Source organism: Octodon degus, unplaced genomic scaffold, assembly GCF_000260255.1.
Source record: "Octodon degus isolate 3935 unplaced genomic scaffold, OctDeg1.0 scaffold00054, whole genome shotgun sequence".
NCBI lineage: Eukaryota > Metazoa > Chordata > Mammalia > Rodentia > Octodontidae > Octodon > Octodon degus.
In genome coordinates, this window is record NW_004524630.1 from 6578918 (window position 1) to 6599631 (window position 20714).

General features: G+C 42.9%; 1 protein-coding gene across 1 annotated transcript in view; it reads left to right on the forward strand.

The window, feature by feature from the left end:
- Positions 1–20714, forward strand: part of St18 (ST18, C2H2C-type zinc finger) — a 71961-nt gene that overhangs the window by 24035 nt on the left and 27212 nt on the right. The window contains exons 8-11 of the mRNA XM_012515214.1: positions 64–257; positions 3106–3317; positions 12347–12592; positions 19243–19358. Coding sequence (XP_012370668.1) covers positions 64–257; positions 3106–3317; positions 12347–12592; positions 19243–19358 — 768 coding nt within the window. The remainder of the gene's footprint in view (positions 1–63; positions 258–3105; positions 3318–12346; positions 12593–19242; positions 19359–20714) is intronic.

The following is a 20714-nucleotide window of genomic DNA, read 5'->3' on the forward strand; positions in this document are numbered from 1 at the left end:
GCCCCGCACGCTCGCTAGCGGTGTCCCTGCCTCACTTCTGAACCCCTTCTCCCGTCTCTCCAGGACAAGTTTGGTGAAGCAAATCGAATTCAGTTTCCGGTCACAAGCCATCGCCTCTCCCAGAGCCACCGTGTCAAAAGAACAAGAAAAGTTCGGAAAAGTACCGTTTGACTATGCCAGTTTTGATGCCCAAGTTTTTGGCAAACGTCCTCTTGCACAAACAGGGCAAGGGCGAAAAACGCCACCGTTCCCTGAATGTAAGCTTCAAATTCTAATTCTAGTGTTTATCCCAAGATGTATCTTGCTTACGTTACTTACAGGAGACAAGAGACGGTATATATTGAGTAGTGAAGTAAAACGAAAACAGTAAGTGAGCCAGTATTACGGATTTTGTTTTGTCTGTGAATAGCGAAGAGTAAATGGGTTGTTCCACAAATATAGTAAATATAGTATCACATTTTGGTTCAAATACAGCAATTCTAAAGATACTGGATTGGGATTAATACATTGATATTAATGTGATATGCTATTATGTGATAGCTTTTATAATTATTTTTGTTCATGCTGAAATTATAGAAATCTAATAGATAAAAATGTTGAAATACTATTTAGAGTAATACTGGAATCACCAGAAAGCATTTGGGGGAAAAGGTGAACACCGTAAGCGATGCAATTTGGGAATCAAGATTTCCTAGACAAGTAATATATTAGCAGTTGAAAAGTTAGTTACAGATTTAAGAATTGATATGGAAGTACTTAAAGTGGATTAATACTCTTTAATTATAAGGTCAGCAAGACAGCTCAGTCGACTGCGTGCCTGCTTAGGCAAGTGCAGGAACTGGGTCTCGAACTCCAGCACCATTTGCTGTGCCAGGCCTGCCGGAGGTACACTGAGCAGCCATAGATTCCAGGTGTGGGGACACAGGACAGGAATCCCTGCCCTGGGAAGCAGGAGGGTCACTGTGAGCCCAAGCTGAGTAGTGAGACCCTGCACCAAATACGTCATAAAAACAAAAATAATAATACTCTTGAATGATAACATATCCACATAGAAGAACCCCTACCAAAGATGGTGTAGTCAAACTCAGTGTTTTGATATACACATTTCTTTAAGTTGTTTCAAATTTTTTAAATATTCTAATGGAAAGGCAAGAAAGTGCATGTTGTGGCAAAAACACAGGAAATGATTCTTTTTTAGAAAATGATTTTATTGAGAAACAAATAGCAATGAGACAGTTTCAAAACCGATTAGTAGGACAGTTTCAATAATTAATACATTGCATATTGTTGTCTTAGTGGTTATTCATTGTACAAGATGCACACATGATTCTTGAGTTAGGGTAACTGAACTTTCACACAGCAGCTAAATCATTACCACCTGGAGTTTTTTAATCATGCTGAAGCCTATGGAATGCCCCGCTCACTAGGTCTAGGGCACTTAAGAACGTGCTTCATTGTGTCATGTCATGTTGGTCCATTCTTTTAGAGAACTAGAAGACTGCATACAACCCAGCAGGGAGTTGGGGTTACAGACAGGCACAGCTCAGTGGCAGACGCTTGCCTTGAGTTCCCCAAATCCTGGTCCAATCCTGTTGGACCTCCCCCCCCTGTTGAGGGGGGGCAATATCACGAAACAGACTTCAGGGAGTCTATCTCAGTGAGGAGTACATTATTTTCTGAAAGATATTTTATTTTGCCAAAAATATGTAGCATCCAAGGACCAGCGATATAGCTCAGCAGACTAAGCACTTGCCTAATTAAGCACAGGGGCCAGTGTTCGATCCCTGGCGCTGCATTCCACGCCAGCCCTGCACCTGGGGCATGCTGAGCCAGCGATTGAGTCTGGGTGTGGAGACACACACTATAATCCCAGAACTAGGGAGGCAGAAATCAGGAGGATCACTAGAGTCTGAGCTGCGTAGTGAGACCCTGCACACACACACACAAATGTAGCATCCAACATAAATAGCCACTGACAACTACTTAGATTCAGAAAACATTATATATATATATATATATATATATATATGAAACATTTTGTGCTTATAAAATTATATATACTACATATGCACAATATATAGCCGTATAATATTTTTAATTCAGATAAAGCTAGCTAATAAAAGCATTCTTTACACTCACCTACTATAGATACTGACTTCATAAACTGCAAAACATTTGATGAGTTTTCATGTTCTTCTAACTATAGGAATAGTATTTGCTGACATTTTATATTTTGCTTTATGGAAAGTAACCAAACACTGAAAATAAATAATAATACAAACAGATAACTGAGTGCTTTTCTGTCAGCCTCATTAAATCTTGGGAGTTTCTCCTATAACCTTGGGTAGTGCTCCTAACCACCCATGGCCAAGAGACATGTGTGAAATTCCACCTCTCGGCGACACACATGACAGAAGCACAGAAAGGAGACCCAGCCTTGATGACCAGACTGCCTTCCTGCTCACCTTGGGAGTGTCTCTCTCTGTCCTCTGCCTATCTCCCTCTCCCTGAGCGTGCAAAATGCAAGCTTGTCCAAGTCTCCCCCATCTACTTAGTTCCACCTATTTGGATGAAAAATAATTTCTACCTGTTAAGTACAGAGCAGGCCTGCATATCAAATAACAATAGCATTTCATGTCTAAGTATAAACTGTTGTTCAGAAAGCAGATATTTGAAGGGTATTTTTTCCTATACTGGAACTATGAGTCCCACAGATACACAGTTTTTACATGTGCATGCCTCATGTTGTTGTACTTGCTGATAGGTTTTGTTCATGTGTTTTTTCATCTGCAATTTTTTTTGTCACAAATGTTGCCAGTGCACCTGTGCTGTAACATTAGGTGCAGAGTTTTTGCCATAAGAAGTGCAGATACAAAAAATATTAAGAGAATAGGTGCCCCGTCTCAGCAATCACACCATTTGATCTGTGAACCTTGGTTAAAACCCATCTGAATAACCTTCATTTAATATACCAATGGCTAATGGCTTCTGCTTTAATTTATTCTTCACATATTTGATACAAAAAGTTATATCTTTAAAAAGACAAATCTGTTTAATGACTAAAACCACATACATGCAATTGCTAATCAGATCTCTCTTCAACAGCAAAGCATTTTTCACATCCAGTGAAATTTCCTAATCGACTGCCTAGTGCAGGCGCCCACACGCAGAGCCCAAGCGGTGCCAGCTCTTATGGCTACGGTCAATGCAGTGAAGACACCCACATAGCAGCAGCTGCTGCCATCCTGAACCTTTCCACCCGCTGCAGGGAAGCCGCAGACATCCTCTCCAACAAACCACAGAGTCTGCATGCCAAGGTAGGCCAGTCCAAGAGCCCGGAGGGTGGGCCAGCGCCTCAACCGTGAGAGTAAACTGCTTTCCGTGTTCCTGATCACATTCGCCATGACCCTGTGCCCCTCCCCAAAGCCCTCCCGTCCTTCTTAGGGAGAGAGCACAGGCAGGGTGTGCTCTGGGGCTTCACAGGAGAAAGCATGCATTTCTCGGGCAGTGGCTCTTCTGGAAAGAAGGACACCAAAGCTGGAGGAAAAGTGACCTAGGGAGGCTAGTTGGGAGAGCTTACAGATTTCCAAGCTATTTTTTGTTTGGCATACAAGAAAAGAAAACTGCTGCTAGAATAAATCTCCACCATGGATTCTTTTTGCTTTCTGCAAACCAAAGATGATAAGAAATATTTGATTTAATGGGTCTGGTAAAACATGGGCAAAACGGGCCTGGGCAATTTTATTATTGTGCCCGCGACTGTTCTTTAACATAAGGCGGCCTAGGTTGCAGGGTTTTCGCAAGGTGCACTACAAAACCCAGACACATTAAAGCAACCAGTGGTTCCGGGAAGTCTGAGGATTTGAAAGTGCTCCAGTCCACGATCAAATTTTGTGCTTGTCACAAAAATGCTCCATTTCAGAACTGCATAAAATGAACCACGTGATTCTGAGAGCCTTTCTTTCCGACTATGAGAAGCCCATATCCGTGACTTGCTCAATACACACAAAGACCCTCGAGTCTTGCCTTTCACAGTAGGGGACTTGTCATGTCAGGACTTTGTTCACCTCTTCTTGCCAGAGGAGACTGTAAACTTGGCCATCGCCGCAGGAAGGAGCTGGGCACCCCTATTTACATGGAAGGCTTTGTTTAAGTTATCCCCCTGCTTATGTGGCTGAAAACAGCTGAAATAAAGTGCCCAGCCCTATTTGCTAAGAGATTTTACCTTTGCATGAGGTGGGAAATTCCCTGAGCTAAACTTGAACCCTGAAACTCAGGAGGTTAAAGCTCTGTTCTTTTTTCCTCTCTAAGCACAGCCTGTCCCTGGGGGTCGGCCGCTCGCCTGTACCTTGCCAGGCCTTTCGGAGAGCAGGTACACAGTGCCACTGAGCATTTGACAGAAGAATCAGAATCAGCTTCTGGACAGAGCTGAGCCAAATAAACCCCAGGAAGAGTTGGTGGCCAAAAACCACTCAAAAACAATTTTTAAACAAATGAGGTTCTTAAACAAAGAAAATCCTATCTGCTGAAAATATAAAGAATGTACTGCAGTCTCTGAATTCATAACTCGGGAATGCTAGTTATAAATTATTGACATAGGTGAATGAGTGGGAGAATTTTAAAATTTAACTTTATATTTAAATTCATATTTAAATCTGAGTGAGTTCCTTCTTTTATCTAGGAGCATTTGACTAGGCATATAGTTGTAGAAATAGTAAATGTCTTCCTGCCTAGTTCTTTATTACTTGATGGTTTAGGCTGTCCTGTGAGAATAAAAGTATCAATATTGTGGTTAGGAACACTAAATTGCTGAAGGAATGGTGCCAAGATAAATGCTTTCCATCTTATTTATGTGCTTTTCCATTCCTCAGATTCTTCTGTTCACCATAAGATTCTCCATATCCCATTAAACTGTGGCTATCAAACCAATGTAACAAAGATGACTAAAGTATGAACAATTTTTCTCCTTATCAATATTTTAAAAACATTTTTGATCAAAAAGTAACTTTAATCAGAACATTTCAAAAACACAAATGATAGATTTCTAGTGCGTATGCCCCACTCCTGGTACTGAAGTGTCTGTGCGGGGACCCTGCTGACCCAGGGTAAGGAGAGATTCACACAGGTACCAGCCTCCTACACAAGACAGACCATCCCAGTGTAATGAGTTTAGTTGGGACAGAAAGCCCACAGGAAAGCTTTTAAAAGAAGCTCTTTATGCCAAGAGTTAAAAAAACCACTTTCTTATGAAAATTATCTCCTTTGACATAGTGGTTGCTAGAACACATGTGGTGTCTGTACTGTCCAAGGAGAATCCTTCTTGGTGCTGTCAGACAACCCCATGCAGCTGTAACAGGAAGTAGGCTTCTGTCCTGGTTGGGTCCTATTTTCTAGATATAGGAGACTCTCACAAATCTCTGAATCAAATAAGAAAAAACATGATTCTTTCACCAAGAGTGAGAAAAGACAAGGTAATTCACCTTGAAAATCAGCCTCTGAGCAAACCCCATTGTGGACCTTTGGGGTTGACCAGTTGCCCTTTGTACCTTGCCCTTGATGTCAGCTTGAGTGTAAATAGTCTTCCCTTCTACACCAAATGCTAGCCTGAATCTCTTTCCACTCAATTAGTTTTTCTTCATGTCAGATTTTTGGTATGTTCATTGTTGATAATCCAGATCTGTACATCTCTTGAGTTTCTCCTTCCAAAAAAAGAGTGGAGGGATGCCTAATTCTACTTTGCTCTAAACCTCCGTAGCTGAGCATCTCTCTCCCTCTGCTCCCGTCCCTCCCTCCCCCTCCCCTTCTGCCTGCCACATCAGCTTCCCCCTCCCATCCCTCCCTCTTCCTCTCTTTCTCCCCCTTCCATTTCCCTCTCCCCCTCCCCAGTGCCTCTTCCTCCCCCTCCTCCTCTCTGTCTCTCTCTCTCTTTCCCCTCACCATACCAGCATAATGAGTTTAGATTACGCCTTCTCCCTCCCCCTCCATCTTCCCATTCTTTCCTTCTCTCTCTTCCTCTCCCTTTCTTTCTCCCTTTCCCTTGCCTTCCCCCCTCCTCTTCCTCTGTCTTTAATGTGGCACCCATAGAATACTGAGCTGCTTCTCCAGTTCTTTTTGAGACAAAGTCTCACTAAACTGCCCAGGCAGGCACCATCATTGTGGTCATTCTGCCTCAGCCTTGCCGGTAGCTGCGTTTACAAGCACACATCCAGCCAGGGCATTTTGATGTGTTAGAAAGACTTCCCAGGAGATGCACTCAAAGTAGTTCCAAGCAGAGCTCTCTAAGTGCAGGACTGCCCTTGCTACGGGGCATATTGGTGCATACTGTGCTCTCAAGGAGCTTAAAAACATGAAGGATGAAGGAGTGGTCCTCCAGGAGCTGTGCCTGCCTTATTCGGAGGGAGGGCTGGGTTTGGAGAAGTGAAGTGGGCTACACCCGGGGAAAACCAATTGCTTTAAGGGGAATCATGTCAGAACTTGGTTGATGGCAGATTGCTCAATTGTTCTTTCATCTCATCTAGTTTTTTATGCAACAATCATCTCTTCAGGTACTTAGAGCACCCAAGAGTAGAATAAAGTCAAGATCATACTGAGCAGTGTGAGGTGGCACATGCCTGTAATACTCCCTAGTCAGAAGGCAGAGGCAGGAGGATTGAATGTGCAGCCGGCCCAGGTGACTGAGCAAGACCACCTCAACATAAAAAAGTAAAATAAAACAATAATAATCATAATCATAATAATAATAATCACGCTGTCACACCTGCAGAATCAAGTCAGAGCCTCCTCTGCTCAGAATTGACATCATGGGTACTGATGGGGTTGAAAACATTCTTTTCCTGCGGTTTCTTGGCACATGTCGACTCTGAGTTTAATGGGAGATTTAACTTAGTCCTTTTTGCAAGCTTGCTGCTCTAATGATCATGGGAGCGGAGGGTGTTTTTAGAGGGACAAGAAAACCTCTGAGTTCCCACACAGTCTAAAATTGGTAAAGGGTCTGTGTTTTCTCCCTCTTAGAGTTTCTTGGTGCTGAGCACTGAGACACTTCGGCCCTCTGGCTCCGCCAGCACTTAGGGCTGACATAGGGGTTCCCGTCCTGCCATCCGTGCCGTCAGCCCCCAGCAAGCACCAGTCCTCCACTGTGCTCAGTATGTGGGACGCCTGTGCATGTTGGACTTGGCTAGTCAGTGCCCAGACCAGGGCTCTTTGCACCCTAACAGTAGAAGACTTGAAAACAAATTATTTACCCTTTACAGTGCCATCTGGCTTGCCTGAAACATCTTGACCTGCTTGGTTTTAAGTGTCTCTTTAAGGAACCAAGTCACGAAAACATGATCCGTAGACATCACCGAGATGAAAGGTGGTGTCATCTGCAGTATGAGCTCTCTTTTGGTCCCAGATTGTGCATCATTTCTAAGAAGTATATAATGTCCAGCACTCCGAATTGGCACTAGTATGAGTTGTAAAACATAAATGTGCCACAGATCTACATCCCCCCCTCACCAGGCTGCTGTGGTGTGGGACAGCCTCACAGCCACAAGCAGAGAGTGACTCCTGCGGTTAGCTGATGACTGTCCCCCAGCACCCATAGGCAGCCCGGGCCAGCCTGAGCCAGCGCTGCTCCCGTCTTTCTTCCTCCCCACCCCATCCTGATGACAGAGGTAGGAGCTCGCTTCATGGTCTATCTTTATCCTTGTCGCTGCTTGCCAAGCACTCTGTTGTTTATTTTGGTCTTCTCCCCACCTGTTTAGACAAAATGACATATGCACAGTGTGCCTTAAAAGAAAACAAAAAATTGACACTTGCTTGAAATGATTAAAGTTCAAAGTCTGTTTTGTGCTTGAACAAGGCCCAAAAGCAACATGACGTCGCAGTGCCACTCTTGAGCCTCTTATCAGGAATGGCCTGGTGCCCTGCGAGACACTTAGAAGCCCAAAGCAGTTTCTTCTGCAACTGTACCATGAGGCCCGATCACACCATATGTCTTGGTGAGCTGGATGGGTGATGTTGAGTCTGGGGTTACGGATCGCACAGCGGGGAGATAGATACGAGATGTGTAGTAACTGGCTCTTTAACTTTGTGCGCAGTGGCCCTGAGCCTGTTTCTTTCGGTGTTCAAATATTCAGTCAAATTATTACTATTGTTACCTAGCATTTGCTGTACACTTACTATGTGCAGCTACTGTACTTGAGCACTTTGTCTCTGGGAACCATTTTTAATCATTCTAGAAACTTTGTAAAGTGCGTAATATTCTCCCATTTTGCACAAGAAGAAATGGGAGCGGTTAGATAGCGAGTGATTCTAGGAACGGAAACTTCTAGAATTGAAATCTAAATTCACAGCACCCTTCTTAAGACTTTACTGTGTATACACCCTCAGCCCATACCATGGCCTCAGTTCCCAAAGATTGGGGAAGGGTGTATTTATAAATTTAATTCAAATTTGCTATCTAATGTCAGTCAATTCTCTACACTCCATCATTCTGGCTGTTTATTTATTTATATTGGTGCTGGGGCTTGAACTCAGGACCTTGCACTTGCCAGTGCTTAAGCTGCTGAGCCATCTCCCCAGCCCCATCATTCTATTTTATTCAGTAATAGTTTTCAATTTTATTATCTTAAGAGTCTCAACTCCCACTGAGAGTGAAGTACTTTCATTGTCTATCTATTAATATATTGCCTGCTTTGAAAACGTAGTTATGAGAGCTGTCAGAACAGAAAAGACTCCCTGCCCCAAACAAATGTGGGAGTGAGCCACCAGGGGAACTTTGGCAAATGTTGCAGAAGCCCAGGTAGAAGGAGCAGGGTTGGCACTGTGTCTTAGCCAGCTCAGAAAGAGATTTGAAGGGCTGGCCAAATAGCTCAGCAGATTAAAGCACCTGCAAGCAGGTGCATGGACCGGCGGTTCGATCCCTGGGCCTGTCCTGCCAGCCCTGTCCCCGGGGCATGCTAAAATGGCAATTGAGACTGGGTGTGGTGGTGTGTGCCTGTAATTCCAGCTCTTAGAAGGCGGATCACTATAAGTCTGACCTAGTAGTGAGACCCTGAACACCCTATAGACCCTTCCCTAGGAAATACAAAACAAAAAAAAAAAAAAAGAAAGAAAGAGATTTCATGTGCCCTGCCCTGGCTGAGAGGAGGCCTGCCAGTGAAGGAGCACAGTGCTACTGTATTTTACCAGTGTCGTGAAAATTAGTAACTTTTATAATTGAGCACTAAGGGAATTTTTTTTTTTTTTTTTTAAACTAGGAATCAAACCCAGGATGTTGCAATTTCCAGGCAGGCACCGTGACACCAATCTATCTCCCCGACCCCAATAAATTTGTTTTTATGTCATCAGCACTTTGAATTTCTAATTTCTAATTGTTAAGACAAGGTAATGTCATTTGTCTGGCATGTAACGGGGAGAGCAGCTGTAAGTTTGTTCTGTAGGTGCAGCGGTTGGCGTGCTATCTCTCTCTTTCACTGGGAGGACAGTAGCAGGGCTGTGCGGCTACTTCCTATTTTCAATCACGTAAGGATTTCTCCCATTGCTGCATAGGCAGTATTCAAAATTATCATTTTACTACCCACGTAATGTACCACTCAATAATGATCCATAATTTTATTAATTTTTAATTTCATTTCTCCATTGTTGGGCCTTTAGGTAACTGCTTATTTTATAATACAGATAAAATCGTAAGCAAGGGCTCTTTCAACTTTGAATTTAATAATCATTTATAATACCTTTATTAAATTACTTTTCACTAACAATCTGTATGCATGAAATAAGCTTCTTGATGGCAGGAACAGCCTCCCTTTCAACTTCTTTTTTCTCCGAAATATAGTGCGATGACATATGAAGCGCCTTGTTAATAATTTAATGAATATGTAAGGGGAGATGGCATCTGTGGCTCGCAAGGGGATGGAAGAAGTGGCATTTGATTTCCCTCCTAAGTTGGAAAGAGCACGAATGCTATTAGGTTTACACCTAGCCTTAAAAACTTTAAAATTTAAATGTAATTATTGAAAGCAAGGGCCCCACACAACACTTTGAGGAGTCAGAGTATTAGAGGGGGTGGAGGACGGTCAGCTGCGCTGCCTTCTCCTCCACCCGCCTCTCTCCCCTCCCTGCTTTTCTGCGCTGCCCTAGAAGCGATGCCTATTGGTGTAGCTCGGAGTAAAACCCCATGCCATCAGTGCATGCTCCCCATCGGTGGGCAGAAAGAGGCCCTCCCCGGCCGCTGTGTGCGATGGTTGGATGCATCTGGGGCTTACTAAAGCCCATCTGTACCCCAGTCCCCAGGGTGCGGCTCGCTGCCGCCCAGGGAAGTCAGGCGCTCAGGGCCACGGCTGGGCACAGGCTGTGGAACGGTGCCTTTTTCAACATTAGGAGAGATTTTTTTCAATCAAGCTCTGATTGCCCAAGATCTATGATCATAAGAGCGCCTAGAGTCTCTCATTTTTAAAATTTAATATTTAGAATTCTTTTCCTGTAACAACTAAAATATACGTGAGCACTGTCTTAGACTAGTTGGTGTTTGTCAGAAATCAAACCTGCACTATTTATGGTTTTGCACTATAAAACTCTGCAGCCCAGTCACATGGCTTCTTTTTCCTAAGCCATCTGTCACAGAGGTCTGGAATTTTATGTGAATGTTGGTTGTGCAGTCTTCACCCAAGTTTTAAATTTTTTTTTTTTTATGAAAAATGTCAGCGACTACAATATTTAGCATTTTACTTTACATTGGCCATTAAACTTGATTACTACAGCTCTGTTTCACTGCCACAGCTACGTATCGGCTGTAAAGCTGAGAATCGTATTGATGTGCTCCTGGCAGAAGGCAGTGTGACACCGCGGAGGGGAGTGGCGTGTGGCACTGAGATGGTTAATGCCTTGGATTTTTGTAACTAAGGTTTATTAATGCTGGTATAAAAAAACATAGTTGATATTATACAGATGGCATAAGATGTTGTGGTTACTACGTTATTATCCCGGATAAGCTGTACTGTCAAATTCAGGGCTTAAAACTATCACAGGAGATTAAACTATTTGCTAAAAAGGGGCAGAAAGATACAGCCAAAGCATCTTAGTACAACATATTAGACGTGTATTTACTTCCCAGGGAGCATCATGCAGTGTATCTGCTGCTAGACGGAGAGCTGGAAAACAGGAACTTTGTAGATAAAACACGCAGGCAGAAGAGGTGTGCTTATTTATTTTTTTTTTTTTTCCAATCAGGCACACAGGAACCAGCGCAGCCAGGGACAGCTGTGGGGGAGGGGAGCTAAAGTGCCTTCTCTGGAAAGCGACGGTGACCACAGGAGTTAGGGTTCTTGCTAACGTATTCAAGAAGACATCTGCTTTGCTCACAAAAAGGAAAAAAAAAAAAGAATAAAGCAATTGTCAAGAAGCTAATTATAAGCAGGTAGATGATGGTGAAAATACCAGCAAGGTGTCATCTGACCTATTTGGAACAATGACAGGCGCGCTCCTCCAGCATTTGGGTCTTACTGTACAGAAATAATTGCAGTTCCTGACTACATCAGCCGTCCCGTGGTGCGGGTCTTGAAGAAGATCCAGAACTTGCAAGCAGCTTCCTGGGACTAGAACCAAATATAAAACGACGACTGTTCCTTGAAAATTAAAATTGATAAGCTTAGCAGAAGTAGTTGCTGGGAGGAACACTGGGAGATAGCGTTAGCGTTAAGTCCCATCTTGAGTATCGGGAAAATAAATACCCTGATTCTGAAGTTTTGCTATAGAATTTAATCCCCAAACACTTCAGCAGTCAGTGAACTGCACACTACTCTGTCTGTCTCTCTTTCCTCCCTCCACAATCTAACAAAGCTTTTCCAGTTCCTGCAAACCTGGGTGAAATGTTGCTCTTGTATTAATCTAATACTCCCATGAAAATTCTCTCTCCCGGCTGGTTATGTTTGCATATTTCTCATGTTAGAGTGATACAGCGATTTGGGGGGAGCAGGGAGTTCTACATGCCTCTTGATAACCACAAATGATAATGCCTTAAGTGGAGAATTTGGAGGGATAATTCTGTAAAGTAGAAAAGAAGATTTAAGGCTGAACTTTTAAAACATATATATACATAAAACAATTGCAGCCAATACATTTAGTGTTTCAAACACCTTATTTGTATTAAGCTGACTTTGTTTAAACCCAGAAACACAAAGCTCACTAATGGGGCTGTTCTTAAAAGTCTGCCTAAGAATTGAAAAGCAAATCACAAAGCTAGATTTAAAAGCAGATAGACCTCTGTAAAAGCTGACATTTAAAAATTATCCCTTGAAAGCCTTGTATGACTAGGCTGTCATTGCAAACTGCTTACACATTTTTGTTTCCTGTTGTATACCAGGGAGCCGAGATAGAAGTGGATGAAAATGGCACATTGGACTTAAGCATGAAAAAAACCCGAATCCTGGACAAGGCTGCACCCCTCAACCCCTCTCACTCTGCCATCCCAACACCCTCCTCATCGCCCTTCAACGCAAGCAGCATTCTGGTCAATGCGGCATTCTATCAAGCTCTCTGTGACCACGAGAGCTGGGAGACGCCTATCAACTATAGCAAGGCTCACGGGAAGCCAGAGGAAGAGAAAGAGGTATGGTTCTAATGCGTCAGTCAAAAAGTTCAAGAGCAATATGACAGTGCAGTGGTGTGAGCTTTTTTCCCTCGTAAGTCATATCTTACATTCCTGTTTTCATAATACGCAGTCCAATTCCTTGGTTTAATTTTTTGATGAAGCTATCATTTGAGCTTTGAGATGAACTAAAAAGATGAACCCAACTTGTCTCATCACTTTTTTAAAATGTCAGTAGAGTAGATTTTGTTCTCATGGTGTATTAGTTGTCTGCGCTACAAAGAAAAATCTCTTACATTGCCATCTGTAGGCTCGCTAGGGAGCGGTGCATTGTTCAACACAGAAAGGCCAGCCCACTAGAACGTTCTGAACCAGAGGGTCAAAGGTGAGGGCATCTTGAAAGTATGTTGACCTCATTATATGTTGAGAGAGAGCTGCACTGGCCTAGCTATGGTGTCCTCTTTTGAGGTCCTGGGTTTTGGGTGTTATATGTCTTAGTTGTATCAGCCCTGAAGTTGGGAAACACACTTGTGCATTTGATCATCTCAGAGGAGATTTTGCCCCCCAAATCAGAACTTGTGATAGGGGAGTACCCCGTCTAGTGTCATTCTCTGTAGTCTGAGCCCCTGACTTGGTCTGATTGGCCATGGTCTACATGGTGTCCCTGACAAGGCTTGGCAGCCTCAGCCCCCACTGTTTAGTCTACGTGGCCAGAGGTGTGACCCCAAGGATTAGGGGGAATTATCCTATATTTTCTGTCTGTCAGAAAAGCCACTGGTGGACTTGTGAGTTGACATGCTTACAGGACCAAGTGATCCCTTCTTTGGAGAATGTGCACCATCTTTTTCAGCTTTGTGAATTCCAGAGACTTGGTGGGGATCTCATTTGAGTTTTGCTTTTACAACTCAGCATGTGAGTTGGCATACACAGTCATGATCACAGGACTGGGCTCTTACACCCTCCCTCCCCTCCTCCCTCCCCTCCTCCCTCCCCTCCTCCCTCCCCTCCTCCCTCTCCCCCTTCCTACCTCCTTCCTCCCTCCCACGCACGCTCACCGGCACCTCCAGGTCCAAGCAGTGGGCTGGGTCCTGAAGCTCCAGCAGCTAATAGGACGCGCCCTCCCACGCACCTGCACCTCAACCACAGGTGTGCCCAATGCACTAACAAACAGAGCCGCACAAGCAGGCCCCAGAAGAGAGGTGCTGTCTGAGCCCAGATGGGATGCCAGAGACAGTTTCCCTGAACAAACCAGCACCCTAGGATCTGTGGCACCCCAGGTATGCCCCGATCCATGCCATCTACGGAAAGATGAAAGCAATCACAAGACATCAGTGTTTGATTAGACTCTGTCCTAATGGCTTTAGCCTTTTTGGGTTTTTAAATGCACCTTGAAGTATCTCAAAGTGGTATTAATTAATTCATTAATTAATATCACTTTCTCTGAAATTCTTGAGACTAGACTTGGTGTAGACTTGGGGTTTTTCAGATCTTGGACTGTTTACATAAGATCTATTAGTGAAGCATCCCTAACCCAAAACTCTGAGATGCAGAATCCAAAAGTTTTTGAGTGTTATGTTGGTGTTTTGGATTTCAGATTTTCAGAATAAGGATACTCAATCTCTGATTTAGAATTAAGTCCTATTGGACAATATAGTTCATGTTTGAGGATAATGAACGTAATACTGACATAGGCAACGTACGAGAGTCTCATTTACCTAGGTGATGGTGATGAGCCGGCACGGTGTCTGTCATCTGCAGTACAGCAGCCCCTGCCACCTAGGCTTGTGGGAAAGAACCCAGGCCACACCTGACTTCGGGCTAGCTCAGCATTCGTCAGAATTCACATTTCTTGGTCATCTGGCACAACTTCTCCAAAATGGAAGGAGGGAGCAGGTTAGGACAGGCTGCCTTTAGCAAAGACAAAGATTCTCCAGTTCCCAGCACTGCTGAGTCTCTAACCATCTGGCTTCCAGTTAGATCCCAGCACACGTTTCCCATCCCCCTGTGGGAAACCTGTCCCGGAGCACGAGATCTGTGGGCGTGGACTGAGAAGTCAGTGGCGCCCGGAAGACAGTGCTTGACAGAGTAGCTGTGACTGTGTCCCTGTCTTTGCCTGCATCATGCACAATCAGAAGCCTAACATACGCTGGCCCTGACAGCGTCCCAGTGTCATGGGCCGGTGGCGTCAGGCTTTCTGTTCTCAGCCAGTGTTGGCAACCGACTGTCCTTAGCTCATTCTCCAGAGACCTTCCTGCATATTTGGACTCAGTGTAAGACAAACAGATAGACCCAATCGCGCATAGTAATGAAGCAAACTTACACCAGCTGGATTTTGCATTTCATGTAGGGCATCTCACACTGTGTGACATGCACTTGGCTTTGGTGTCCTTACCAAGGTACCAGCCTCGCAGCTTGAACTTGAGAACACCCCCTCGGCTGTCCTTACTACCCAAGGAACCAGAAAAGGAGTCTCACAATACCTACTTTGTCTTTACTTTCTGAGTTCATCTTGCCAGTTTTGTAGTGTCCACTGAGTATGTTTTTATCTAATGCATAGAGATCTGTAACAGTGTTTCATTTTCTTGAAAATTCACAAAGAAATGAGGAAAGGGTTTATTCAGACTAGATTTTTTTTCAAAATGGCTTACATTACTTCAGTTCTGACAGGACAGTTTCTACGGCTGCAGTTTACATTCTGAGTATTTTGAAGCCTGGAACTTAGAAGCTATGCTAAGCTACGGACTCCCATGCCACTGACAGTGACCAGGAAGAATTGGAGATGCTAAATGTGTTCTTTGACTCAAAGTTTTTGTCCTAGGGCTGGGTTGGCAACATTCTGTCAAGCTAGATGCTTGTCCAAGCTATGTGCACTGGGAGATTCGTTGCTTGTGGTTGATGGGAATAGACGCAGTGCGCTTCTGGACCCCTGCACCTCCCTCATTCGCCTTCTGGGGTGTGTCCTCTCCTCTGTGCCTAGGTAATCCACTGGCAGTCTTTTCTACAAACAGAAAGTATTTCCCATACCCTGTTCTAATTCTGGACCACAATAAATATGAGATGAGTGAGGTCATTTTGGAAAGCTAGATTGCATTCTGTGTTGTCATGGAGAAGATCTAAGGGTCCCAGATGCAGTAAGAACAAAGGCAGAGAAGCTACATATGCAGGTTTGCATTATCCCAGTGATTCTGCAAAGCAGGATTACTACTGCGTGTCTTAGAGAAATTGACACTGACGGAGGTACCATTGTGAATCCTCAACTCCGCAGTGATCAGTGGTCCAGGAAGGCCTGAAAATCAAGAAAGAGGAAGTGAGGGCAGATGGAGACTGAAAAGAAAAATCACCAAGAGGCGGAGACAGTGTAGGGGATATTAAGAAAAAATAGGAAGAAGAATGAAGAGATGAGATGGTGCATGGCGCGGTGTAGTGGAAGCCACTATTGTCTCAGCGCCTTTGAGAATCCAGGAGCGCAGTACTCAGACTCAGGCAGAGCTCCATGATGTGACCACAGAAATCAGGTGTGGCTGCTCATTCTTTTCACTGTCCAGGAGGCTGTCCCACCCCCAGCAAGGCATCACGGCCATCTGAACACCGGAGGTGGTGTGTCCTGCCCCCACCCTATTCTTCTCTGCCATCTCCTGCCCCCGGTCCCCTCTCACATGACACCCACACAAGCAGAAATTGAGTGATTATTTCTAATTCATTGTTATCTGGTTCATACGCACAACAGTTGCTTAATTTTGGTGGTAATTTTCAGAAAATATTGTCTGTCTCTCTCAGTGAAATAGCCTGTCCAGATGCCCCCTAAAAAAAATCATGAATCTGGAAAAAACTCAAAATAACTTGAAAGGAAAGTACTGAGAAATAACTAGGGCTGTCGGTTTCACTCAACTGTCAGTTCTCCAAAGATTTCAGGGCTTCAAATGTTAAAAGTGCCAGATGCTATTATGTTATTCATGTTACCATTATGTTCTGCCTTTACTGAAATCAGTGTAAACTTCCATCTGTACCCTAAAGAATTTCACGGAGTGTGCACGCTCCCTGGACGCACATGTATGCTTTGCTCTATTTTACATATTATGCACAGGGTAAAATTATTATTTCCAAAATGAAACTTTAAATATTGGGGGGAAAAGCTACTTGCAATTTCCATTGATTCATTCTATGCCGGGCACTAATTAGGAATTCATCCAGCGTCAAACGCTTCTGTACAGAAAAAGAACTCTCCTAAGGATGACCACCTCTGCTTTAATATGCACATTCTCCACAAGCTTCCAGGAGTAAAATGTGAAGCAAAGCAATGGAAACAGGGCAGTAGCACACAGAAGAGTTTATAGGTTTTTAAAGTTTTGAAATATTTTGAAAGTCATCACAAAATTATCCTATTGAAACATTGTCACATATTATTCTACAGAATTATATAAAGTATCCTGCTAGCATAATTTCACATGCATTTTAATACAGTAGAAATCTAATCTTTCATAATTGATCATTTGTTTAGAAGTTCCCACATTCTGCTGCCTTCCATAATGGATGGCTTCAACCCCTAAGTAATAGCTATGAACTTTTGTGTGTTCCTCTATAAATATAGAGGCCTTTTTAGAGGCTGTGTTTTTATAAGAAAGAAAATTACTCTTTATTTCATGCCATTTTGTGAAAAATTCAGCATCTAAAGAGAGTAAGCAAAGGCTATTTGATATTAAGGCAATATTGGATTTAGCTCTTGCATCTACTTTGAAAAATCCAAGACTGTCCTGAATTAGAGTGGAAATGGCTACTCGAGCCAAATCGCAATTGTCCCAAGCAGAATGGAAGGAGAAATAAGTAGGCTAAAAGGCTTAAGGATTAGGAAATGTTTATTTATTTTTAAATTAATTTTATTGAGAAATAGCAATGAGAGAGTTTCAAAACTGATTAATTGGACAGTTTCAATAATTAATACAATGCATATTGTGGTCTTCATAGTGGTTATTTGTAGTACAAGATGCAGACATGATATCCTGTCCAAATACTATTAGTACAAATCTTTCTTCTTATTGAATTAAGAGAAAATAGCTGTGTATCTATCTTAACTATTTTGTCTATACAGATACAAAATGGTCTTTCCTTCGTGTCACCTTTTTTGGTTTAGTTTTGTCAGAGATGGGTATTCCATTGCCATTTAAATATTGTAGATGCGTGAATTCAGCAAAATAATCCAATATAGTCCAGTAGTCCATAATAGTAGTGGGTTATCCATAGGACTGGTGATGTCAGAAGTTGTTGATTTAAGCTTTTTACAGCTGGTTAGTGTACTTATATAGGAAATAATTAACTTGCTATATAAGTAATGAGTGAAAGAAATTATATCTGCCTTGATAAGATCAATGTTCAGAATTTTCCTTTGTGAAAATCCAGTGAATTTTTTCATTACTTGTAAATATGGACTCAGAATTATTAAAATTAGGTGGTAGCATTTTTATATCCATGCAATTTAAGGAAAATTTATTTTGAATAATTCAAAATTGTAAACTCACCTGAAATAAATTAGCATTTTCAAGTATTAAAATATATTTTTCTATATTAGTTAATCTAATTTTAACATTAGATGTACAAAGTACTATATTTACTGGATATATCCTTCATAGTAAAAGCAAGCTAATTATCCAATTCAGGAATATCATTGTGAGTTTTATGCAGGGTAACACTTGGTAAATAAATGATTTGGGAAGATTAATGACTCTTCCTTATGGATCAGTATCAGCATTAAGCTTAAAAGGTCATGAAAACAAGTGCTGCCCAACAGGACATTCGACGCAATGAATGAAGACATCGCACAATACCAACTTAGGGAAAAGGAAAAGCAAGAAGTGGTGGGAAGGCAGCTATTGTCCAGAAGAATGAAATGAAATGCATGCATGTTGGGCTTCAACTGTTAGATATTTAAATCATGATTGCTCATTTCGTAGCATGGTCATTCTGTCAACCTAAACTTCTTTCATTTAAAAATCTGATTCATTTGTTTTGCATTTTTCACATTTTGCTGCTGGAGATGTAAAGAACCATCCCTGAATTTGCCGGGAAGTGTTCGTTACCTAACACAACTTAAAGTGTACTGATGTACTAACTTCATTATGGTGTTCAAGGACTTCCTCTGAGGTTACATTTGCCAAGATGGGAACTTTTCAAAGGTGTTTCTATCACTTGCAATTTCTCATTTTTCACTGAGGATATAAAGGTCTATGATAATTAGGGTACACATTCTTTTACTCATGGTCTATGCATTTCTTTTGCAATTTTTCAGCTAAAACTGTAGGTCAACTCAGATCTGATTTGTATGACTTCAATTTAGTTATGTGCTCAGAGAGAGTTCTCTAATCATTCTCTCTCTTTCTCTCTCTGTCTCTGTCTGTCTCTCTGTGTCTGTCTATGTCTCTCTCTGTGTGTCTCTGTATCTTGATCTCTATCTCTATCTCTATCTCTATCTCTACTTCTACCTCTGTCTGTCCCTGTCCCTGTCTCTTTCTCTGTCTCTCTCTCTCTACCTCTACCACTGTCTCTGTCTCTCTGTCTGTCTGTCTGTCTGTCTGTCTGTCTCTCTCTCTCTCTCTCTCTCTCTCTCTCTCTCTCTCTCTCTCTCTCTCACTATCTCTGTCTATCTCCCTTTTCTTCTCTCACTCTCATTTTTTTTCCAGAAAGACATAGTAAACTCTCTAGAAAATTTAGAGGAGAAAAAGTTTCCTGGAGAAGCCTCTATACCAAGCCCTAAACCCAAGCTGCATGCGAGAGATCTCAAAAAAGAGCTGATCACGTAAGTGCTATCCACTGCTGCGTCCTAAAGGATTATGGAATTAAGGGACTGAAGTTCCTAGTTTTGCATAATAATACTTTGGTTTATACAGTTGACTTTAGGATGGTTTTATACAAATTTCAATTAGTCAGCTGTTAAATGTCCAGCACATACCTGAACTTATGCATTGGACCAAATGGGTGTTTAAAAAAAAAAAAAAAAGCTTACAGGGTATGGTCATACGCTGAGAGAGCTGAAACAACCTGTTGATTAAAAAGTGAAGTCAGATGGAACCATCGAAGGGTGTATGTGCTGGCGAAAGCTGTCCGCTTGAGGTCCATTCATGCTAGAAGATCTAAATCTTGGCTTCAGGGAGTCTAGGGAGGTTGTAAATAACCACACCTTGCTACTTGCCTTGGAGAGTGAAGAGCCTTCATGACTTCTTCAGAGCGCTACGTGGCCCCCTACCCAGATCTAAGCATTACATAATGCACACATCAAAGCATCCCATTACACCCCTTAAGACATATGTAATGATTATATTTTAATTAAAACTGAAAATAAAATAAACACAGACTAGGCTACCCAAGGGCAGACAGTGAGTGGATTAATGAAATGCAGGGGACTATTTTCCATATGCAAAAGTTTGTCTATTAGTCAGTCAGGTATACTCAAACATGATAAATTTGTGGCTGACAACTAAAGAACATCTGAAAACACTAACTTGTCCACTTCGACACCAGGGCTCATGCCCTCTGTTCTATGTATCCCTATTTAAAAATTTTCACTAAATACAGGTTTAAAAGCCTCTCATTCCCTGGAGACTCTCTGCCTAGAATCTGTTTCTGCTCCCATTTATAGGTAAACTCCTAAGAAAGTTGTCAGTAATGCGTGACTCAGTCTCCCTCCTGAGTCTTTGCCAAACAGACGTTCACTGTCACCCTTCCACCCAAAGCACCTTGCAAGCTAAATTCTCCCTGGACCCCTCTCCTGTTCTGGCTGCTGGTCCTTGATTCCCTTGTTGCCTGTGGACGGGACAGTGGGATTCCACACGCTGACCCCACCTCCTTCTATGGTCTGTGATCTACTGCTGACCTTTAGTTTCTAGGGCCCCTCATCTGGGCCTCTCCCCTCACTCAATCCCTTCCTGGACTCAGGCGCAGCCCCTCCCCATGCCCCGCCCCGAAGGTTTGCGATGTCTCAGACCTCAGTCTTGGGACTTCTGGTCTCTCCCATCCACACTCTGCAATCTGCATCTTCACTGGGACCTCGGGATGCGTACTCCCCGGCCCACAGTGGCGGTGGCCTCTCCCCTTCCCGCAGGCCCTACTCTTTTTCCTTCCCTCCCTCCCTCCCTCCCTCCCTTTCTCCCTCCCT